The sequence below is a fragment of the Dipodomys ordii genome, unplaced genomic scaffold (genome assembly GCF_000151885.1).
Source record: "Dipodomys ordii isolate 6190 unplaced genomic scaffold, Dord_2.0 Scaffold51, whole genome shotgun sequence".
Lineage (NCBI taxonomy): Eukaryota > Metazoa > Chordata > Mammalia > Rodentia > Heteromyidae > Dipodomys > Dipodomys ordii.
This window is the reverse complement of record NW_012267267.1, coordinates 3,220,816-3,246,411: the sequence shown is the minus strand read 5'-3', so window position 1 is coordinate 3,246,411 and position 25,596 is coordinate 3,220,816. Positions and strand designations below refer to the sequence as shown.

The 25,596-nt window shown below is 35.4% G+C and overlaps 2 protein-coding genes across 2 annotated transcripts in view; one reads left to right on the top strand and one right to left on the bottom strand.

The window, feature by feature from the left end:
• The window catches only part of Dock7 (dedicator of cytokinesis 7), a 172,569-nt gene that overhangs the window by 36,632 nt on the left and 110,341 nt on the right, over positions 1 to 25,596 (top strand). The gene's annotated exons all lie outside the window — the stretch shown is intronic.
• Positions 13,065 to 20,640, bottom strand: Angptl3 (angiopoietin-like 3). Its single transcript, XM_013020622.1, has 7 exons — positions 20,097 to 20,640; positions 19,430 to 19,540; positions 17,808 to 17,922; positions 17,383 to 17,496; positions 16,389 to 16,484; positions 13,906 to 14,172; positions 13,065 to 13,530 (listed from the first exon to the last, which is right to left on the bottom strand). Exons 1-7 carry the CDS (start codon positions 20,595 to 20,597, stop codon positions 13,346 to 13,348), a joined length of 1,389 nt encoding a protein of 462 aa, XP_012876076.1. The 5' UTR covers positions 20,598 to 20,640; the 3' UTR covers positions 13,065 to 13,345.

The following is a 25,596-nucleotide window of genomic DNA, read 5'->3' as shown; positions in this document are numbered from 1 at the left end:
ACTGGTGGCTCATATTTGTAATCCTAGCTAGTCAGAATGCTGAGATCTGAGGAATGTAGTTCAAAGTCAAGAGTGGACAGGAAAATTCATGGGACTCTTTATTTCCACTTAACCACTAGAAAACTGGAAGTTGTGCTCAAAGAGGGAGAGTGCTAGCCTCAAACAGAAGAGCTTAGGGGCAGTGCCCAGGTTCCGAGTTCAAGCCCCACGACCAACATACATACATACATACATACATACATACATACATACATAAAATGTGTCCAGGGTTCTCTTGGAAGGTACAAGTACAAAACCATCTTATGTAATTACTATATAATGTGAATAAATTACTGGAGTTTTCAATGCAAACAAGAAGATAATAGTGAACAAAAATATGTATGTCACTTTAAAAAAAGTAATACAAATTATTTACCTAAAAACTGTAAATGACACCACTTAAAAGGATATGGAATAGGAAATGATTAAATAATCCAAAAATTTAGAGGTCAACTCTACTTCTCTGATTGTAGAGGAGTTTCTGTTTGAGCATCTCCAGCTTTTGTTTATCTATCTTGCCTTTTTTAAGAGGCAGCAAAAGTATAAATTGAAAGCTTTGAGCTCTTTTTTCTTTCATTTTTTCTAGTTATCATTGTTATTTACATTTTTATATTTTTGAAAGAATTATGTAACTTAAAGTTGATGGAGTAAATAAGGCTTAAAATTAAGAATCTTAGCTGAGCACTGGTGGCTCACACCTGTAATTTCAGCTACTGAAGAAGCTGAGGATTACAGTTTGAAGCTAGACTGCAGCAAAGTCCATGAGACTCCTATCTCCAATTAACTACCAGAAATCCAAAAGTGGCGCTGTGGTTCAAAATGGTAGATCTAGTACTATCCTTGCTTGAAAAAGCTCAGGGACAGCACCCAGGCCTGGAGTTCAAGCACCACAACTGACCGAAAAAAAAAAAAAAAAGAAGGGTTGGGAAGTTGGCTCAGTGGTAGAACACTTGCCTTGCATGCTCGAGGCCCTGGGTTCGATTCCTCAGCACCACATAAGAAAAAAAGCCGGAAGTGGCGCTGTGGCTCAAGTGGTAGAGCGCTAGCCTTCAGCTGAATAGCTGAGGGACAGTACCCAGGCCCAGAGTTCAGGCCCCATGACCGGACCCCCCCCCCAAAAAAAAAGAAAGAAAGAATCTTTCTCTACTGCCATCCTTTCCCTACTACTGTACCTGATTTTCAGCATTATTCAGCACTAAGTTTTTGCTTTTCATTTCTAAGCAGTATTCTTATACTACGTCTCAATCCCTTTTCAATTTAAAATAATATCTGTTGATTATTATAGAAGATACAGCTCCTGTATCCTTCTTTACAAATAACATACATATTTATCATACTTTCATCTTCCAAATAAAGTGGTATCCCAAATTGGAATGAAACATAGCATGTTAACTCCAGTATTAGAGAGATTTAGAGTATCTTAGTGCCTCTAGTGGACTGTGCCTAAGCTTCTGATTACAAAGTTGATACTCATTCTAGATATTATCATCAAAAATAATAATCTAGGTAAGAATATTTTTGAGTATTCTCTAAATATATAAGTAGAAACCTTCTTCTCTTATGTGCCAACAATTTTTCCCCAGAGAAAGTAGAAACTGGCTAAGCTCTTTGAGAAAGTCTTAGTTAACACTTTTTAAATATAAGTACTCCTTTATGCCCTAATACTTTTCATCAAAATGAATTGGCTTCAGATTAGAGTTTTGTGTAGCTTATTATTTCTCTTCATAAAGAACTGATAGAAAGTTATTTAACTTATTCATAGATATGATAAATTGTAATGTAGAATGTCAAAACCATAAAATTTCTTTCAACAAGGTGATTATAATTATATGCAGTAATATGTATCATTGAATGCTATTGAACCAAGAAATATTTATTATATTAAGAAAAGAATAGGGGCTGGGAAGGTGACTCAGTGGTAGAGCGCTTGCTTTGCATGCCTGAGGCCCTGGGTTTGATTCCTCAGCACCACATAAGCAAAAAGAAAAAAAGCCGGAAGTGGCACTGTGGCTCTAGTGGTAGAGCGCTAGCCTTGAGCTGAAGAGCTGAGGGACAGCTCCCAGGCCCAGAGTCCAGGCCCCACGACCGGACCCAAAAAAAAAAAAAAGGAAAAGAATAAATAACTTTTTAGTATAAGGATAACCTTAGTGAATTAAACAAAGTTAAATATATGGTAGAGTGCTTGCCTACCATGCATGAAACCCTGGGTTTGATTCCTCAGTACCACATAAAGAGAAAAAGCCAGAAGTAGTGCTACAGCTTAAGTGGTAGAGTGCTAGCCTTGAGCAAGAAAAAGCTCAAGGACAGTGCCCAGGCCCTGAGTTCAAGCCCCAGAACTGGCAAAAAAAAAAAAAAAGAAGAAGAAGAAAGGAAAATACAGAAATTGAATTGTACCTATTCTTTTTTTTGTTTTGTTTTTTGTCCATTGTGGGTCTTGAACTCAGGGCGTGGGTGCTCTTCAGCTCAAGGCTAGTGCTCTATCACTTGAGCCACAGTGCCACTTCCAGTTTTCTGGTGGCTTATTGGAGATAAGATTCTCCTGGACTTTCCTGCCTGGGCCGGCTTTGAACTGTGATCCTCAAATCTCAGCCTCCTGAGTAACTAGGATTATAGGCATGAGACACTGGCTCCCTGCTCTGTTATTCTTTATTAGCTTTATTCCACTTATTGCTTTAAAAGTTTCTTTTTTAAATAAGATAAACTGATTATAGAGTTATTTGTGCTCCTAAAAAATCAGTCTCTGAATTAGATAAAGAAATTTTTGTTTCATGAAATAGTGTGAATAGATGTATAGTCTATGAAAAATTGGGAGATAGTCTCTTATAACTGTTTTGTTTTTTTTTTTTGGTCCAGTCGTGGGGCCTGAACTCTGGGCCTGGGCGCTGTCCCTCAGCTCTTCAGCTCAAGGCTAACGCTTTACCACTTGAGCCACAGTGCCGCTTCCGGCTTTTTTCTTTATGTGGTGCTGAGGAATCAAACCCAAGGCCTCATGCATGCAAGGCAAGTGCTCTACCACTGAGCCACCTTCCCAGCCCCTTATAACTGTTTTTTTATAACCATGTAAGAAATTATTTAAAACTGAGACTGACAGATTTTCCTTGTTTTAACATGGTGATAATAAAATTAGCTCTGTCTTTAAAATTTGTGAGGATTGAAAGTGCACGACAGAGATTAAAGAGCCTGGTCTCAATTAAAATGTTCCATGAAAATTAGTGATTGTTGCTATTATTGGTGTTCCTAGCTAGATTCCATTGAGCCCTGATTATAAAATTGAGAGAGCTTGGTTTGAAAATCATGAGGGTAGTGTTCTTTTGAAGTGTAAAGAGATCTTAAGAATAATTTTAGAAGGGAAACTAGCCTCCCTAGCTACTTGGGAGGCTGAGATCTGAGGCTCTCAGTTCAAAGCCAACCTGGGCAGAAATTAACCACTGGAAAACTGGAAGTAGCACTGTAGCTTAAAGTGGGAGAGCACTAGCCTTGAGCAAAAAGAGCTCAGGGATAGCGCCGAGGCCCAGAGTTCAAGCCCCACGACCACGGGGGAAAAAAAAGGAAGGGAAGCTGTCAGATTGGGCCACAGCTAGATAGGGTGCTTCTCTGGCTGTACTACAAAAGAGAAAGTTCTTTTAAAATGTCGAAGTTGCCAGGCACTATTGGATCACACCCATAATCCTAACTTCTCTCCAGAGGCTGAGATCTGAGGATTGTGATTTGAAGCCAGCTTGGGTAGAAAAGTCCATGAGGCAGAAATGGAGTTGTGCCTTAAGTGGTAAAGTACCAGTCTTAAGAAGAAGAAGAAGGAAAAATAAAAGCCAAGTGAGATTGTGAAGTTCTGGGTTCAAGCCCAGTAACAGCACACAAAGAAAGTCTGTCAAAGTTAGTATTAGCCCATTCTGCATTATTTCATGGACCTTCAGTGTCCATAGGACTTGAAAAGTAATCGTGTTATTGCTCATTCTACTGAATACTGTCAAAAAATTGTGGCCTTATAGATAGCTAGTATGTTAAAGAATTTGTAGTTTGGGCTGGGAAGGTGGCTCAGTGGTAGAGTGCTTGCCTTGTATGCCTGAGGCCCTGAGTTCGATTCCTCAGCACCACATAAGCAAAAAGAAAAAAAGCCGGAAGTGGCACTGTGTCTCAAGTGGTAGAGCACTAGCCATGAGCTGAAGAGCTGAGGGATAGCACCAAGGGCCAGAGTTCAAGTCCCATGACCGGACCCAAAAAAAAAAAAGAATTTGTAGTTTATTAAAAAACATTTAGCATATCTTTAGAAAATCTTGCTTAGAATAATTTTTTATAGAAATAATTTTGAAATGACATAGGATTTGTATGATAACTTGAACAATTAGCAGCTAGCACCCAAATATCAAGGTTTTCAGACTATTCCATAAATGTAGCTAACTGAATTGTTACACTGGATCATGATGATAATCTTGTAGCTCATTTGGATTTGTTTGCCTTTTTCTGGGATGTTTGAGAATCTTAATTTAGACTTATTCTCATAAGTGATGATTATGTTAGTCTACTGTGTGCATTTTTTCCAGTGAATAAAGTTGAAAATAGAAAATAAGGCTGACTGTGATTCCTTTTATGATATATGTGCCATTATCTCAGTAACTCTTCAGAGCAGCATGCTATTCATCCTTGTTTTATGGATGACAAGTTCCAGAGAATTTAAAGTTGTATCTAAAGAAAAAAATAACCTAACACAAGGAATTTAAGCATTTCCATCCCAAATGACAAATGATACCTTCATTTTATTTTATATATATATATTTTTTTTATTAAAAAATTTTTTTTTGTCAGTCGTGGGGCTTGAACTCTGGGCCTGGGCGCTGTCCCTCAGCTCTTCAGCTCAAGGCAAGCGCTCTACTACTTGAGCTACAGCTACAGCGCCACTGCCACTTCCAGTTTTCTAGTGGTTTATTGGAGATAAGAGTTTCACAGACTTTCCTGCCTGGGCAGACTTTGAACCATGATCCTCAGATCTCAGCCTTCTGAGTAGCTAGGATTACAGGCGTGAGCCACCAGCACCCAGCTTTTAGTTTATATTTTTGTTGGTACTAATGTTTAAACTTTGCTTGGCTTGTTTGCTCAACTTTTTAGTACTGAGGTTTAAACCCAGGCCTTGTCTTTGCTTGGCTTGTGTGCTTAGCTGTTACTTGCGCACTTGAACCACTCTCCAACACTGCTTTTTAGCTGGTTATTTGGGATGTGGAATATAAAGGATTCTGCCACAACTAACATTGAGCTACAATCCTCCAGATCTCAGTTTCTTGAGATCACTTTCCTGAGCTAGTGTACAGGGAACCAGTGGTGTCCTACTGATGTTAGGCTTTTAACATTTTGGCACAAATTCTTTTGCATTTCAGTAATTTTATATAAAACTAGTCTCAATTTCAAAATTGGTATAGTATATATTTCCTTGGAAAATAATGCGTTTACATATAATCGAGAAATTCAAGTATTTTTGATGTAGGTTTGTAGAAAATACACTTTGTATTTGGTTTTAATATGATGCTTTTGGTTATGTTTTGCTATCTAATAGAACTCATGATTCTCCTGTCTCTCCCTTATAATCTCATATAGTTAGTCACTTTTTTTTTTTTTTTTGCCAGCCCTGGGGCTTGAACTCAGGGACTGTGTGCTGACCCTAAGCTTCTCTGTGCTCAAGGCTGGTGATCTACCACAACTTGCAGCTTCTTCTGAGTAGTTTATTGGAGATAAGAGTCTTACAGACTTCTGCCTGGGCTGGCCTTGAGCCATGATCCTCAGATCTCAGCCTCTTGAGTAGCTAGGATTATAGGTGTTGAGCCACTAGTGTCCATCTTCAGTCACATTTTTAAATACAGCTAATCCAGAAGTGATCTGATCGTTTCAAATCCCTCATAGGTATAATTCAGGATACACAGGTAAGTGGTTGTTTCTAGCAGTCAGGAAAAGAATGACCTATTTCTTATTAAGCCAGAGAAGGTTTCTGTCAAATGATTGTTTTATTAAGGAAATACTTATGCTCTCACAGATTCATAGAAAAAGTTCCATTACACTTGTTTCATTATGATAAGCAAACAATGAATCTCTTTTTAAACCAGTGTAAAACCCTTTATTCATCTGAAATCATTTGAAAGATATTAGATCTTGTGCAATGTGAATTGTATTCCAAATTGTCGCTTATAATAGATCAAGGTACATTTAATTGAGCAAATGCTTGTGCTTTATTGACATCTATTTTTTAATTTTTTTGACATGTGTTTTTTAAAAACAGGTTTGTCCACACAGCACATGATATTCTTGGCAGGAATTTTAGTTAGATTTGCTCTTTCTCAACAATAATCTTAGTTGTAATCACCTGTTGAACTTTTGTATGTTTGTTTTTCTATCCTGTGTTTGTTAGAAAGACTATAGTTTGCAGATACAGTTTTATAAAGAATGTAGGGATGAAGAGTGATCCTCAGATCTCAGCCTTCTGAGTAGCTAGGATTACAGGCATGAGCCACAGGCACATGGCTCCTAAACTATTTTCCTCGAGGTTAGCTCTCTACCACTTGAGCTGCAGCTCTACTTTTGGCTTTTTGCTGGTTAATTGGAGATGAGAGTCTCATGGACTTTCTTGCCTGGTCTGGCTTTAAACTTTAATTCTCAGATCTTAATCTCCTGAGTAGCTAGGATTATAGGCATGAGCTATCAACACTTGGCCCCAAATGTGCTTTAATACAAAGCTTAGTTGGCATTGTCACTTAATTTGTACATCCTTTAGTATGGAGCTCTAATATATAAGGAGAAGGACCTTAGGAGAATTAATCAGTAACAAATGTATTGTTTCATCTGATTACTAATTTTACCTGCCTTTCAGTATATCATTTCAGTTTTCTTCTATCATTTCAGTTTTTTTTCCTGAATACCTAAGATTACAGGCATGAGCCATTGGCTCCTGGCTTATGATTTCTATTAATGAAAAAGTCTTATTTTCTGATATTGCTCTTATGATTTGTTTCTTAGTTTTTTGTTTGTTTGTTTTTATTGGTCATGGGGCCTGAACTCTGGGCCTGGACAGTGTCCCTCAGCTCTTCAGCTCAAGGCTAGTGCTCTACCACTTGAGCCATAGCACCACTTCAGCTTTTTCTGCTTATGTGGTGCTGAGGAATTGAATCCAGGGCTTCATGCATGCAAGGCAAGCACTCTACCACTGAGCCACCTTCCCAACCCTGTTTCTTACAGTTTTAATTTATTAAAAATGAAGCACCATATTTTTCCACTCAAGTTTATGATTCTTTCCTTTAAGAGAGTATTGATCTTTGTTTTAGTGTTCATAGGTGATTTGTGCTACTTGCTATGTACTTCACTATTTTGTTATTCTACCACCCTGACTTTATTCTATCTAATTGGTCCTAGTTGATTTTAACTATAAAAATTCTGTAGCTGAGATCCCTATTTTCTAGCATTTTAACCACCCAGGAATTTTTTTTTTAATATAAGCTTGTATCTGATGTCTATCTATGGCTTCCAGGAGAAGGAGTAAAGTTCCAGAAACAGGAGCAGACTTTTTAGCTGGTAGTGTTTGGTGGTGGTCAGGGTGCTGTCCCTGTCCCTTTGCTCAAGGCCAGCACTATACCACTTTGAGTCACAGTGCCACTTCCAATTTTCTAGTGGTTAATTGGAGATAAGAATCTCACAGACTTTCCTGCTTGGCCTAGCTTCAAACTATTATCCTCAGATTTCAACCTCCTGAGTAGCTAGGATTACAAGTGAGAGCCACCAATGAATGCCCAGTTCAGGAGCAGACTTTTAACAGAGTACATTTGTTCACCTATCATGAAAATTAAAATATTTTCAGTTAGGAAACATTTTTAAAGATTATTTACTTAAATATGAAGAGTGATACCCTAGATCCAGGTTTTAGAAGTTACATACCTGTATTTAAAACATTATAGTTCATAAACCATTGATAGAGAGTCTCACTTGATAATTACATATGTTATGAAGTACATTTGACAGGTTATTATCATTATTAGTAATAGTATTACTATTGTATTTTAAATGTGTAAAGTTAGTTTTAGTTCCTTATTTGTAAATAGCAATAACTTTACATTTTAAAGGTGTAGTTTATTGATCTTTCAAATACACCTAATCATTTTAAACTCTAGAAAACCAGCTTTTATGTTTTAGATGGAATCCCGTATTATGTTTTATATATTTTGAAATGCCATTGAAACCTCACCAAATGAAGGCTTTTGATGAGAGATTGTTAATCCTTATATAACCTTGAACTGCATGTTTCACACCAATTGAGTAACTTTGCCCTCATTGATTGGCACTGAAAATACTTTGGACTTTGCCAAGAGTCGCTTGTTTGATAACTTTCTTTTCAGTTTTCAAAATTCAGTGATAAATAATCACTCAATAGCACATACACAAATACAATGCTTGTGATGGGGAAAAACACAAGAAAATTTGGATGCCCTATAATAAGAAGTAGAATATATGATAATATATAATACAGATTTGGAGTAATTTTCATAAAGTATGCAATTAATAAATGTTGGTTAATAAAAACATACTTGATTAATGAATGAGTAATTGATTTCTTTGAATTGCATTATTAGAAAGGAACTATATAGGCATGAAAATATGTTGATTGTAGGAAGAAAGTGCATAAATAATTATACTATAATAAGTGATCCTGAAATGAAAAAGAAATGTAAATACTTGCTCTGAGTAATATTTGTGCTGGTTTAGAGTAAACTGTTCATATAGAAATATTCTGTTTACTAAAAACAATTTAATTGACCACCTTTAATGCTTTGGAGTTTTCATAACTTTTCAGAATTGTTATTATGCTATCTATGCCAGTTTACTTTTCTTTCTTTACTAAGTGATTTGAAGGTTGCAGATACCAAGGTTACAACATTGCAGAAGAAGGAGCCTCTATTTCCTAAGATATTTGTTGAAGTAGTAAAACTACCTTCACCTTGAAGTATAAATAGGACATAGCCAGTGAGGAAATGGATAAACATTGTAGATAATCTATTAACTAGAAAAGAACAGAGGGGATATTTAGAAGTTGATCATTCTGCCTATAATGAAAGGTTTGTGTTTGGGGAAAACGGTTAAGGGATTACTTGGGATAAGATCATGAACATCCTTGAATGACTGAAAGGGCTTTAGAGTTTGTTCTCTGGGTCTATGCTGTTGTAATTGGGGTCCACATTTTGTTGACATGATTCATCACTTTTTAGAAAATAAGTTTTTATAGGAAGATAAAAGATTTATGGAGAATAAGACAATTCACATACAAATTGAAGATAAATAGAACCCATGAGAGTAAATAGAATGTATAAGTGTCACAGAAGGAAAAAGATAAATAAAGATTGTATTAGATCTATGATATTCTTAATAGGGGATCACAATAGCCCAATTGCTAAATGCATAGGACCATATATAATGAAGCATATCAAGAATTGGAAAGAAGAGGTTCTTATTATGTCCTGTTTGCAGTTACTTCTATTTTTTTTGTTTTAGTTTTCTGTACCCTTTGTCTTTATCTAAGTTTATCCATGGAAGGGAAAGGGAATCATAGAAACAGGACAATGAATGAACTAATGCAACAATGATACTCACTAGACACTATGTTGAAAAATGAACTTTATAACTTGGTGGGGAAGGGACTAGGGAGGAGTAAGCAGGAGAAAATGAGGGAGGGGGTAACTGGTAACAATGTTTAAAAAGAAATGTATTCATTACCTTACTTATATAATTGTAATCCCCCTGTTCATCCCCTCTACAATAAAGATATATGTGTGTGTGTGTGTGTGTGTACATGCTATATATAGCATATATACACATATAGTACATATACTATATAGTATATGTGTATAAATACCTATATAATATGTGTATATATCTACATATATGTATAATATTGGTTCACAAATACTAAATTTGAGGGAGAAATGGTATTATGAAGGTAGACTAGTCTAATCCAGGAGACTGTAATGATATTATGGAAGTGAAATCAAAGTTTCCTAAAAGGACATTGTTATTAATAAGTACTAGTATATTGAGGGGCTGGGAAGGTGGCTCAGTGGTAGAGTGCTTGCCTCGAATGCATGAGGTCCTGGGTTCAGTTCCTCACTACCACATAAGCAGAAAAAGCCAGAAGTGGTGCTGTGGCTCAAGTAGTAGAGTGCTAGCCTTGAGCTGAAGAGCCAAGGGACAGTGCCCAGGCCGAGTTCAGGCCCCAAAACCGACCAAAAAAATATATATATATATATATATATATTGAAAAAATACCATTAGGTTAGACAAATAAGAATTACCAGTGAAACTAAAACACTTCCAGTAAAGTAGTGAGAACAGAGAATGTTATTATGTGAACCATGAATAAAGTATGTCAGGAGCCAGTGGCTTATGGCTGTAATCCTAGCTATTCAAGAGGCTGAGATCTGAGGATTATGTTTTGATGCCAGCCTGGACAGGAAAGTCTATGAGATTTTTATCTCCAATTAACCACTAGAAAACCAGAAGTGGCACTATGGCTCAAAATGGTAGGGCACTAGCCTTCAGTGAAAGAGCTCAGGGACAGCGCCCAGGCTCTGAGTTCAAGCCCCTTGACCTACCAAAAAAAAAAAATAAGAATAAAGTTTGTATCAGAATTAACTCTTAACCTGAGCTTTATGTGGAGAAAAAAAAATAATTTAGTACTCCTGAAAGGAACAAAATGAATCATACCCTATAAGAATTTGAAAAAATACAAAATGAAGGGCCATGGGTATAGCTCAAGTCTTAGAACCTATCCTAGCTGACCAGAGACTCTGATTTCAAACTAGAGAGGGAAGGGATGCAAATGATCAAATGTTTTCTTTTTTTATTTTGAGGAGCAAGAAAGGCCATCTTGGCATTTGGCTATAAAAACTCAACATAAAATTATACAGAACAGGTTGTGGTTCTGAAAATTACAGCCTGTATACTTGCCAGTCTGTTGATTTTTTTCCTTGCAAAAAGTATTTATGTAGGACCCCATAGATCAAACCCCAGTACTGCCAACCCCCCCATAAACACACAAACAAACACACACGCGCACATGCACTCGCGCAAAAAACCCCCAAAGAACCCAAAGCAATAGTGTGTTCTGTTTCTTTTCCTTTCTTTTCTTTCTTTCTTGTGTGTGTGTGGGGGGGGGGGCGCTCATTCACACATACACATACTGGTACAGGAGCTTGAACTCAGATTTCCCACTCAGTGCTGGCACTATGCCTCTTGAGCCACACCTCCACATCCGGTTTTTTATTGAGTAAGTAGAGATAACATTCTCACAGATTTGCCTGCCTAGGCTGGCTTCAAATGGCAATTCCCAGATCTCAGCCTCCTGAGTAGCTATGATTACAGATATAAATCACCAACAGCAAAAGTATTAGACTTACAACATGCCCAGGGAAAAGAAATTACTATTAACTTATTTAATTAAACTTAACTTAATCCTGCAAAGCCCTTTCTTCTTATTGTGACCAATGGCTTAAAACTATTCATTTTCATGAATTAAGTGATATATATATATATGTATATATATATGTATATAGATATGGTTTTCTGGTAATTTATTGGAGATAAGAGTCTCACAAACTTTTCTGTCTGGACTGAGTTTGAACCATGATCCTCAGATCTCACCCTCTTAAGTAGCTAGGTTTACAGGTGTGAACCAGTGCAACTTTGCAAGTCATGACATACTGCATTTGTAAAAGACATTAAGCTTATTTTAATGTACCATTACATCTTGCTTCATTTTGGGTATATAAAAAAATCAAACATTTATTTCAAATTATAAATGAAGCATTAGTTTAAAATTCATATTACAGATTTTTTGTATATACTCTGAGCTGATTGAACTTTAGTTTTGGCATTAAGAATGATACAGCAAATGCAGTATTCAGTATATATTATGCTAGAAAAATGAACTGTGTAACTTGTGGGTAGGAATGGATGGAGGAATATGGGGGAAAGTGAAGGAAAGGGGTGAAAATGCCCAAGAATCATCGTGCTTATAACCTGACATGAAATTGTAACCATTTTGTGGGTTTGTTGTTGTTGTTGTTCTTTGTTGTTGTTGTTTTGTTGGTTGTGGGACTTGAACTCTGGGCCTAGGCGCTGCCCCTTAGCTCTTCAGCTCAAGGCCAGCACTCTACCACTTGAGCCACAGTGCCACTTCTGGCTTTTTCTACTTATGTAGTGCTGAGGAATCAAACCTAGGGCCTCATGCATGCAAGGCAAGCACTCTACCATTGAGCCACCTTCCCAGCCCTATTATGTGTATAGGGTTTTTGTTGTTGTTGTTTTGTTTTTGTTTTTGTTTTCTTTGTCGGCCCTGGGGCCTGAACTCTGGGCTTGGGCACTGTCCCTCAGCTCTTCAGCTCAAGGCTAGCACTCCACCACTTGAGCTACAGCACCACTTCTGGCTTTTTCTGCTTATGTGGTGCTGAGGAATCGAACCTAGGGCCTCATGAACCCCTTTGTATAATTCCTTAAAAATAACAAGGAAAAGTATTTTTTTTTATTTGGTTTAGTTTGGGTTTTTTTTTTTTTTTGGTTGCTTGTGGGCGCTGTCCCTGAGCTCTTTAGCTCAAGCTGAGTGCTCTACCACTTAAGCCATAGCACCATTTCCAGTTTTCTGGTGATTAATTGGAGATAAGAGGCTCATGGAGTTTCCTCCCCCAGCTGGCTTTGAACCACAATCCTCAGATCTCAGCTTCTTGAGTAGCTAGGATTACAGATGTGAGCTACCAGCACCTGGCTAATTAAGTTTTTTTTTAATGTCAATATTTATTCAGTCTTGGAATTTTAATTGGATAAGTTGTGAAACTAGCTTATATGCCTTTCAAACTAAACTAATTTTTAGATTTAATTTTTATTATTGTTATTATAAAGGTGATATACAAAAGGGTGACAATTACATATGTCAGGTAAATAGTATATTTCTTTTTGGACAGCACCACCTCTTCCCTAGCTCTCTCCCAGTTAAACTCATTTTTTTTAACTTAAAAAAGTTATAAGATTCACCCATTAGTTATGACTTAAATTGTAACCATCTAAAACTGATGCTTATATCAGAAAATATATGAAAAAATATTGAATTTTGATTAAGAAAAGTAAATGATGTTCCTTGAGGTAATGGGATAATATTTAATCTTAAATTGATAGTGGCTATAATATTAATTTATTTTTCCCAAGTTTTCAGTAAAGGATTTAATACCAGGTTATAAAACCATAATAATTTGGTATGAGTTTAGTATTTAGTGGCTTTTAAATTTGCCTCTGTTCATTCAAAACTTTCTAAATCTGCTGGCTGAATCAACATTTTGGTTGATTTGATAGAGTATAACCTTCCATTTTGAGCCCTCCAACATATTCCTCTTCTCTTCTCTGGCTTCGATTTTGCTCTTGGTTTGTTATATTTGCCATTTAGGTGATTTTCTTCACATACATCATGCCACCACCAGCCTCCTAAGGACATATAATACAGTTTAATGGGAATAAAAGCTCATGTACGGGTGTTGTTATATTTGTTCACAGATATATATTTTGTATAGACATTGTAGTGTTGTAGGTATATATATATATATATATATATATATATATATATATATAATTTCCAATAAGTATAATTCTCATGTATATCATCAAAAGTACAATATCTGAGGAGGATCATAGATAAAATGCCTAGTTGAATTACTACTTTTTTAATGATGGTTAAGAGATTTTTTTTTCTGTGAAGAAAGTGCTTGAGATTAGGATTTTGAAGTACTGGCATGGAAAATAGCTAAGACATAGGGGAAGTGATTAGAAGATAAGAAAGTATTGACATTAGACAAAAGATACCTGAATAACTTTCTGGACAGCTGAGATATCCTTTTGCTTTGTGATCCCATGTAGAAAACACCAAATCTTTCTGTTCTGGTAATGCCTTGGGGATATTGCTGGCAATCTCAACTAGATGTAACTTGTAGTTGGTTTCATGATTTCCCAAGTGAAAAGAATATTCAGTAAAATACATGTTGTTCTTCCAGTCTTCTAGCTCAATTCGTAAACTATAATTAGATTGTTTCACTATGGAATATATCTTCTCTAGGCCCAACCAAAATTCTCCTGAAAAGAAAAAATTTTTATAGTCTACATCTTGTTAAATACAAATTGGACCCTGACTGCTCGAATATTTTGAATTGGTGTAACTAGATGAATTGTTTTAGTCTTTAATCCTTGCTTATTTTAATACTTTAAAAATAATTCTATTGAAAATAAAGTATGAAAACAAAGAGTAGATTTGCCTTAAGTCTGGTTATTTTTCCTGAAATGTATGAGTTGTTACACAGGGAATACATTACACTGTTATAGATATTTTTAGGTTTGGTCCTTTATAGAATGATACTTCAATTGTAAGCTTATTTATCAGCTACTTAATCCTTTCTCAGCTTGTTAAGTAATCTTAGTCTTGGGTAATGCTCATAAAATTTTTTGTCAAATAGAAAGTTCTAATGTCTACTTGATAAATGTTTTTTATTTTTATAATTAATTTACTTTATTGTTATTATAAAGGTGAGGTACATAAAATGTGAAGCTTTTTTTTTTTTTTGGGTCCGGTCGTGGGGCCTGAACTCTGGGCCTGGGTGCTGTCCCTCAGCTCTTCAGCTCAAGGCTAGCACTCTACCACTTGAGCCACAGCGCCACTTCCGGATTTTTTCTTTTTTCTTATGTGGTGCTGAGGAATTGAACCCAGGGCCTCAGGCATGCAAGGCAAGCACTCTACCACTGAGCCACCTTCCCAGCCCATAGCCTTGAGCCTTTTATAACAATCCTTATTAAAATATTTAATGGCAAAAAGACAGTATTTTTTTGCTATTGAGTTAGTAGGATGCTTGAGTTAAGGATAAGTGTAAGTATACATGGCTTTCTTTCTCATTAGAAATAGTAATAAAAGGCTCACAGTCTTTTATTTGAGGGTTAACTCTTAAGAGAAGAGTTGGAAATGTAAAATATTGCAGAGTATAACTTCAACTTAGAAATATAACTAATAATTTGAATATGAAATATTTTTAGTCTGATAGCATTGAGAGTTAAAAAGTTTGGTATAATAAGCCAGACTCAATCCTGTAATCCTAGCTACTTTAGGAAATCTAGCCTGCGCCAGTGGCTCACGCAGTAATCCTAGCTACTCAGGAGGCTGAGATCTGACGATCACAGTTCAAAGCCAGCCTGGGCAGGAAAGTCTGTGAGAGTTTTATCTCCAATAAATCACCAGAAAACCAGAAGTGGTGCTGCGGGGGGAGGAGGGGAGTGGTAAAGTGCTCACCTTGAGCTGAATAGCTGAGTCAACAGAGCCCAGGCCCAGAGTTCAAGCCCCATAACCAACCAACAACAACAACAAAAAAATGGAAATCAAAGCTGGGTGCTGGTGGCTCACACTTGAAATCCTAACTACTCAGAAGGCTGTGGTGTGAGGATCCCAGTTTGAAGCCAGCCTGGGTAGGAAAGATGGCAAGTCTCTTATTGCCAATAAACTATCCAGAAGAAGCCGAAACTGGAGCTCTGTAGAGTGCTTGCCTTAAAATAAGCTCAGGGACAATGTCCAGGCGCTGAATTTAAGCCCAGGACCAGCAGAGGAGGGAGAGGAGGGGAAGAAATCAGAGTAAAGGATTGTGGTTTGTGGCAAGCCTGGGCAAAAAAGTTTAGGAGACTCTATCTCAACCAATGGCTAGATATGGTAACAGACACCTGTTAGATTTCTATAATATGCTTTTTGGATTGTAAGCATTTATTTTGCTTCTTTTGTATTTGTTTTCATTATTAAAATATAATTTACATTGAATTAAATCTTGTTAAATCTATATTTTGTAGTATACATTCATAATATTTAAATAATTAGAATTTAAAACTTCATACAACTTCTTTGTCCCGTCTAACTTTTGTTTAATTTTATTAATTTTTTTCCCCTGGGTTTCAGGGCTCAATTCTAGGGCCATAATAGACAAGCATTGCCACTGAAGTATAACTGTAACCCCTTCTAACTTTTAGTTAATTGTACTTAAAATGTTAACAAGAGGATATAGTAACTAGTACCAGGAATAGTTATCTTTGCAGCATAAGTGTTGTCCATTTATGGAAGTATATTACATGAAATTTTTTAAAATTATAATTGAAATAAGTATATGCCATACAATTAAATTTAGTAAATGTAGATAATAGATGTAATTACTAACATATGTAATTATTTGGTAACCTGTTTTGTGAAGGTAGGTCTTATTGTTACATTCTTAGTCTAAATATTTTTCAATAGTTAAATGAATGATTGAATGAAAGCACCTTACCATCAAGCCTACCAAAACCATATTTATAGTTCTCCCACGTTTCATTGAAGTTTAGAGATCCATTTATTCGGTGTTGAATCATTGTCCATGGATTACCTGGATAAGTGTATAATTTTAGTAGACTGATGTTGATAATTGGGAAAAAGAAAACCCTTTCATACAAAAGAAACAAAACTTCCCCCATAGTATAACCCCTGTTTTCACTGTATTTGATTCTGGTGCCCTGCATCTTGTATATACAGTCTTCTAATTTGGAGAAAGGAAGAAAAAAAACAAAATAGTTAAATACGGGTACAGGTTGACCCATTGTAACAATAAGATGTACAAGATACTGTGTTGAAAACGAACTTTACAACTTGTAGGGGGGAGGGAGGGAGGGAGGAGGTGGGGAGGTGGGGAGGGAAGGAAGGGATGGTAGGGGAAAAAACAAAGGAGGAGGTAACAATGCTGATAGGAAATGTACTCATTACCTTACTCATGTAACTGTAACCCCTCTATACACTATTTTTACAATAAAAAGTATTAAAAATTAAAAAAGAATAAAAAACCTTTCAAAATTCTTTAAATTAGGGTAAGTTAATTGTATGATGGGATTTCATTGTGATATTTACATCTATGCATATAATATACTTTGATCAAATTCACATACCCTATATTATTCTTTGTAGTCTTTCTTTAATTGGTGGGTTAATATGGTAATTTATCTGTGTGATACTATATTTTAAGTGTCTGGCAATATATGTTATTATTTATTCTAGTCCCAAACAAGAGCAACCAAAATTTTCTTGGTAAACATACTGACAGTAGTCACTACTATTTATTCTACAAAGGAAATGGTGGCTGTTGAATAAATAAGACAAATGTAAGCCCTAGATCTATATAAATGTTCATGTTATATATTTATTTCCTTTTGTAACATGAATTAATAACAAGATTAGTCTTATAGTAGGTAATGAATAACTTGAATTTTTTTTTCTTCTTAAGCTGGTTTTACCTGAATTAATAACACAGTAGACATTAAAAACGTGAGAGTTTCTGGGTCTAATGGTATATGTGCCACTTGTATGTTCACCTCTGTTGTAAATGGTGGAGCAATCAGCAGGAATGCCTAGAATCAACAAAATGTTATTATATGAGTAATAGAAATAACCTTTGAATTTAAGAATTTTTTTATGTGATACCCGTGGAATTCTGATGGATGTTTTCGGTAATGTTTATGCTAAGCCATTTTTAGTAGATGATACTATACAATGAATATAAAATTTTTATTTTTTAAGAAAAGGAGCCAATTAAATAGAAGCCAATTAAAATGGATATATTTAGGGATAAGTGTTTTAAAAAAATTTTAGTTTGAATCATGATGAAAATAGGGAATTTGATGATAATGGCTTAAAAATTAAACTCACCAAATTATCTTACCATTTTGTTCTGTATTTTTTGTTTCATTCAGCTTAAAAGGGGGAGTAGTTCTTGGTGCTCTTGGTTTGGATGAAAGAGAATTTTCTATGAGTTCTTGAGTACCAGTCCTTCTGAGCTGATGAGAGAGTAAACATCTATTTTTAAGAAATAGTAATAATTATATAATTGGAGAAATCTGAGTAAGAGTATCCAAGGTACAATGTATGTGCATCTTGTCTTTTACATTAGAATGTTACTCTTTTTGATGTTAAGAATAGACAATGCAGATTGTACAGATCTTTTCTTGAAAATATATAATCAAGCATTTTTTTAATTTTTAAAATTGTCTTTAACTAGGGGCTGGGAAGGTAGCTCAGCGGTAGAGTACATGCCTTGCAAGCATGGGGCCCTGGGTTCGATTCTTCAGTGTCACATAAATAGAAAAAGCCGGAAGTAGTGCTATAGCTCCAGTGTAGAGCGCTAGCCTTGAGCTGAAGGGCTGAGGGGCAGCACCTAGACCCAGAGTTCAGGCCCCATGACTGGCAAAAATAAAAAATAAAATAAAAATTGTCTTTAAGTAGTTGCACAAAGGAGTTGTCATTTAACAGAGTTTATGAATAGAGTATATCTTGAGCAAAGCACATTATTTAGTTAAAAAAAAGATTGGGAGTAAGGCAGATAAACAAAATGAAACACATTGGCTAGAAAGGTAAAACCCCAAAATCGATAAGGTCCAAAGCTTTGCCTAAGGTATTTTAATGTATTCTTTATCTAGTGTGAATCCTACAAGTCTTATTATACTTCTTTGTGAATATTATCATTGTCATTTTAACAATATTGTTGAGAGAGTACCTGTTATGTGCCACACAGTATTCTATTCTGGGACTACAGCAACAAAAATAATGGGGGGAATAAACTTCCATTCCCAGACCTTACTTTCTAGCTTAGGAGGTGGAGAGAAGGTAGATGTTAATATGAAAAAGTAAAGAGGTAGAAACTTTGGGAGTTGGGCCTAGAGTAACTAAAGTAACTTTTGATTAAATGACCTAGAAAGCCTTCTGTGAGAGTTTTGTATTTAATAAAAGCCAAAGGAACTGAAAGAGTAGGCTGTGCGGACAACCAGGGAGAAGAGCTTTCCAGATAGAAGGGACAGCTAGGGCAAAGGCCCTGAGGGGAAGTGTGTTTGATGTGTTTGAGCAACAGTGACAAGGCCAGAGTGAGTAGATTTCTTAGTGAGATAATGAAGAGCTAAGTCATCTGGGTCTTAAGACTATTAAGATTGAAGTGGGCAGCCATTGTTGGAGTTTAGAGCAAAACAAAAATACACAATCTGATTTAGTACTTAATAGGATCATTGAAAACTATCAATTCTTTTTTTTTCCCCCTCACTATTCTTAATCGAGGTTCAATTGATAGCTTTGTAGGACATGTGAGACTAAGGGTTAAATTACTCCCAAGTCCTACAAAAAGTTTGGAGAGGTAATTCAAACATAAGTAGTTTATTAGGTATAGAGCCTGCAATATTAGTGGGCATGTTGCTGTGATTATTTTATTCACAAAACAGATTAAAAATAATTTTAAATAATTGTTTTTTTAATCAGCCACTGTAAAAGATTGTTCATAGCATTAACATATTGTCTTACCTGGTTTTCTATTTCTTTTATTTGACTGCGCTGTTGATTTAATTGTTTATACTGCTCTTCCACCGTCTGCAATAGGTCTTTGATGTTGTTGTCCTGCTGTTCTACAAAAGTCTGGTCATGGATTATTGTTTGATTAGAAATTTCTTCTTCTTTTTAAATTTATAACTATAAATCTAATTTTTAAATCCATTAGTGGGTTAGAAAAATGAACATTGGCTATCATTTTCCCTTGGGGGTTCTTTCAAATAACACATACTTTTGTTACATTTTAAAAGGGTGTCATTTCTAAAATTAATTACTTTGGAAAGCTATATAAAAATTAATTGGAAAAACCACCATTTATTGCATTACATTTATACATTTTTAACATGAAAGAATACTTTAAAACTTAAATTCTTTGAACTTTTTACTTAACCTTCAGTAATTATGAATGATATAATAATTTTGTTACAAAATTGCATTACTTCACGTAGTTTCCATATAAATTTTTTATCTATATTAAGAAAATAACAACTTGAAATTACAACAAAATTTTACTTTCTAGAGGTTACTTTTCTTTAGAAAAAGTATTTCAATAATGTAACAGTACGTTAAATAGTGTGTTTCAGAAATACATTGCTAAAAATTCACATCAAAAACAAACATCACTCCTCTGGTTTCTACTTACTTTAAGTGAAATTACTTCTGGATGTTCTTGAATTTCAGGTTGACTTTGAATTAAATTAGTTAATTGCTCCTCCAAATATCCCACTTTTTGTTGAAGTAGAATTTTTTCTTCCAGGAGACCTTCAAGTTTTGAGTTGAGTTCAAGTGACATATTCTTTACTTCTTCATTTTTGACTTGTAGTTTGGATGTAGTTCTTCTCAGTTCTTTTTCTTCTTTCTTGATTTCATTGGTTTGTAGTGTTAGATCATAAAAAGACTGATCAAATATGTTAAGTTTTTGAAATATGTCATTAATTTGGCCCTTAGTCTTATGAACAAAATCTTTAAGACCATGTCCCAATTGAAGCAGGCCATTGGCTAAAATTTTTACATCATCTAACATAGCAAATCTTGATTTGGGTTCTGAAGGTACAGAATCAAATGATGAATTGTCTTGATGAATTGTGGAAGCAATAACTAGAGGAATAAGCAAAACAAAGAGCTTAATTAAGTACATTTTCATTCAAATTATTAAATTTCAAGCAATTTGGAGCTGTTATTCTCCCATAAAGAGACCTAGACTTCTTTACATATACTTATATATGCCACTATTTGTTACATAGAAGGTGAGGTTGACAAGTGAATATAGTTAATCATTAAGTGTGTTAACCTGCACTTATGTAACCTTCCTCCACATTGAGTTAGATCAATGCTAGTTGAAATCAAGGAAATGAGCAACTAATGTAAGTTGTTTTACTGTACTATAAACCAAACTTTCAATGTTGAGATCTACTTGTTTTTTAAAAGCTCATTTTACTAGTTTAGGATCTTTAAAGAGATTTATAAATTAAAACAAAATTCTTTTAATGGAAAAGTATATCCCTAAAGTTGAAAAAAACTTAATGAGTTAAGTACTCGTTTCCCAAATCGTATCTTAGTTCATTAGAAAGTTACTCATCCCAGGCTGGGAAGGTGGCTCAGTGGTAGAGCGCTTGCCTTACATGCTCGAGGCCCTGGGTTCGATTCCTCAGCACCACATAAGCAAAAAAAAAAAACCGGAAGTGGCGCTGTGGCTCAAGTGGTAGAGCGCTAGCCTTGAGCTGAAGAGCTGAGAGACAGCGCCCAGGCCCAGAGTTCAGGCCCCACGACCGGACCAAAAAAAAAAAAGAAAGTTACTCATCCCAAGTTTTTCTGTTTTTTCTCTTAAATCTTTCTTCATTTCATAGGTGGGTGCTGTGGCTTTCAGTGCTATTACAGGTATTTCTGTAGTATGTTTAATTATCTGTAGAATTATCTGTCTCTGTAATTATTTGTTAGTATGTCATTTGGTTGTAACTATCCTTGTATATTACCACAAAATCCCAAACATGTCAATAAAAACATCTCTCAGCCAAATGCTGGTAGCTCATACCTGCAATCCTAGTTACTCAGGAGGCTGAGATCTGAAGATCAACTTTGTAAGGTAGCCCAGGCAGGAAAATCTGTGTGACTCTTATTTCCACTAAACTACCAAAAAGACAGGTAGTCACTTTACTGCTTGAGCCTCCAGCTCTTTTTTTAACTCTGTGTGTGTGTGTGTGTACACATTTTTTTTTATTGAATTTGTTAATGCTACAGAGTTCTTACACTGCCAAATGACTGAGAATCCAAAGAAAGAGAGAAATGGCACAATAAACAGCCTCATCCACCATCATACAATAGATTCAAATTTACTCATTTATTTTGATAATTTCACAGTCTTTTAAAAAATTATAACAAGAGTTGGAATTTAAATCTGCCTGAACTCTTCAGGCTTCCAGTACAGTATGCCATAAAACCAACCTCTATGTTTGTCTCAGTTCATTTTTCAATGACATAATCTCCAGCAGAATTTTATAAGAAATATGAAAGAAAGATGAATACTTTTCAAGAAAAGTATAAGTATGTGGCTTACGGTTCAAAAGATTACTTTGAGGTTTTTGGTTCCCAAATTATGCCTTCAGTTTTATCAAGAATCTTTAATACAGTCATTCAACTCTCCCTTTCCCCAATAAGCTGCCTTTTGTTACATGTTAAACAATGACAGCATTATTGCCCAGAAGTGGCTGGCAGGTAATCTGGAGAAACTGGCTTCCTGGTCTCCCTGATAGTCTGATCACTACACTGACACACTCATCACACTGAGCTCTTATAGGAAAATATTTCCACACTAGAAAAATTTTATTGGCTCATTTTGCTTTACTTTTGCCAGTAGCAAGTCTGCGTCTCTGCATCTGGCAAGGAGATTTATTACAAAGAAGCACAGACTCTATCAAGTGGTTACATACCACTATGGAATATTACTCCAGAAACAAAGATATGATTCCTGGTAATTACCCAACTATATTGTTAGATGGAAAGAGTCTTCAGTGATCGTGGAGTTGCACTAATTATTTTTGGGATAAGGTCTTGTTTTTTGCTTTGGTGTCTCAGGTGATGATCCTTCTGTTTATGCTTTCCACCCTGATATGATAGGTGTGTACCACTATATTCATCTCAAATCATGAGATGAGGTCTCATGAACTTTCTTGCCCAGAATGGCCTGAAACCAGCCCTTCCAATCTCAGCCTTACGTGTGCTGGGATGGCAGATGAGAACCACAGTGCTTAGTTATTGGTTGGGACGAAGTCTCACAAACTTTTTTTCTGGACTGGCCTCAAATATCAATTTTTCTAATATCTGTTTCCCAAGTAACTAAGGATACAAACATGAGCCAACTGGTGCCCAACTAAAGTTAAATTTTAATCCTTTCAATGTCAGAAAATCATCTGTCCATTATAAGTTTGAAGTTTGTGAGCTTGCTAATAATTTTGTTAATATTAATTGAAATAAAAATTACTAATAAAACACTAATTATCCTAAGTTAGGTTAAAAGGAAAATCATTAAGTGCTTCAATTATGTGATTATACCTCATAGAGTACTCATATTAAAAACTTTTTGATTAAATTAATATAGTAAAGTTGCTAAGAGTCTGGGTGGTAGGGTCTAAAAGCAATCTCTAGCTGTTTAGCCTTGGACTAATTTTATTTTATCACTTTTTTGTGCGGGGAGGGGGGGGTGGAGGCTAGTTGTAGAGCTTGAACTCAGGGCCTAGGTGTTGTCCCTGAGCTCTTTTGCTCAAGGCTAACATTCTACCACTTTGAGCCACAGTGCTACTTCCAGTTTTCTGGTGGTTAATTGGAGATAAATGTCTCATTGACTTTCCTGCCCAAGCTGGCTTTGAACTGCAATCCTTAAATCACAGCCTCCTGAGTAGCTAGGATTACAGGAGTGAGCCACCAGTGCTCAGCTACTAGACTGAATTTTTAAATCTTATATGTTAGTTTCCTTGTCTGTAAAGCTAAAGGAATCATAGTTTATAATTCATATGTATTTAATTTGTTTAATTTTACTGCAATAAATCTAGAGACATGTTATTGGTTGAAAAGAAAAATAATTGCTTTGAGGAGCCAGGGATATCAAAATAACTAAGCAGTACTCTTCAAAGGATCAAAGGACAGGGAAGGAATTAGGAAAAGAAAAAAGAAAGAAACGGTGTCTGGGTAATATGAAGAACTTAAAAATGTTTTTATATCACATGAAAGTGGTTTTTTGGCCACTGGGGCTTGAGCTCAGGTCCTGAGTGTTGTCCCTTAGCTTTTTTGCTCAAAGCTGGCACTCTACCACTTGGTTACCCATACTTCCACTTGCAGCTTTTTCTGTTGATTGGAGATAAGAGTTTTGAGGATTTTTTTTTTCAATTGGCTTTGAACTTCCATTCTCAGAGCTCAGCTTCCTAAGTAGTAAGGATTGCAGATGTGAGCCACCAATAGCCAGCAAGTCTCTCCCCTTCCCCCCACTCTTTTTTAAAGGAAAAAGTTGAAATTGTGACCATTGATCATGGAGGGCATATTTCGAAACTTTAACTCAGCTGCCAACTTTTGTGGCTTAAAACTAATACTTTTCTCAATATTACTTCCATCTGTTAGTTGAAGAATTAAGATGAGCCAATTGCTTCCCTTAATATACTATATGCTGTGTTTTGGACAAATCCATATCTAGTAATTTATATTCCTTATAGCTTTTTACTATAGTACCTTCTACATTAGTGAAATAGTACTTCTGGAATGGTTAAGAATATAATAAAGACATAAAATAATGAGAGTTTTCCAAGTGCAAAACTTACACGTAGTAGATGCCAACCCCCTTTTATATACATCAGGTTTTTAGGGAAGAAAATTTGAAAAGTAGCTCTTTGTTGCTAATACCAGACAGGCTGTATGAACACATTTACTTCTGTTTCCACATACTAACAGGTTTTGTACAATTTATAAAGTCTCTCACCTGTAACACTTTTGGATGAGAAGAGTGGTCATATATTCTTGGTGTGTATAAATGGCCAGATAGGCCCATTATGAAATGATCTTTGTGAAAAAAATTCTAAAGCAAAGACTTTAGAGCCAACTCTCAATTTAATATACCATTTTTTTCTTTCCTTCCCTTCCCCCATAATTTTCTATAAGTACAGTAATGCATTCTACTCTGGCTCTGTTTCCCGGACACAACCCTCCATTTTTATTTGTCTGTGTGTATGTGTTATTTTATTCATGTCCATAAATATTGCTACACATCGTCATTTTGGGTACTCCATAGTATCCCTCCTTATTAATATCTTTTAAGTATAGATTTAGTATCTTTATTTGAAAACTTGGGACTAAAATTGTTTCATTGCAAATTTTGATTCTGGAATAGGAAATATTTGCATATTCATAATATTTTGGGGATATGGAACCTAAGCTTAAACGTGAAATCAATGTTTCATATGTGCCTTTTATCTATATCTTGAAAGTTATTTTATATATTATTTTAAATAATTTTTTGAACATGAAAGAAATTTTGTGTACATTGACCATTATCAGACTCATAGTGTAATATCAGCACTCATAGTTTTGTTTTAGAGTTTGAAGCATTTCAGAATTTGCATTTTCAGATTAAAGATGTTTAACATCCTAGTTAATGCTATTTCCTTATAATTACTCATAATTCTTGATTTTAAAAATGTTGTAATAATTTATTTCTAACACACTCAGTTATTCCTAGTTACGCATAGTTCCTCTCCAGGCTAGAGGTGAATTGATCGGGTCAAAGGTTATGTGATCATTTAAAATTTATATATAAATTTATATACTGTCCACATTTTCTAAAATTTTAGGCAGGTCTTTCTGAATTGTTTCTCTCCTTTGACAGTAGGATCTGTTAAAGTTTGCATAAGATATTTAATCATGAAGTGGACAGCAAGTTAAGCAAATGTGGCATAGAATGTAGTGGTCTCATTTGTAGTTACTACCTAGTAGTTATACCCAGCATATTGTAATATATTTTTTAAATCTTTTTTTTTTTTGGGTCCTGTCATGGGGCCTGAACTCTGGGCTTGGGCGCTGTCCCTAAGCTCTTCAGCTCAAGACTAGCGCTCTACCGCTTGAGCCACAGCGCCACTTCTGGCTTTTTTCTTTTTGCTTATGTG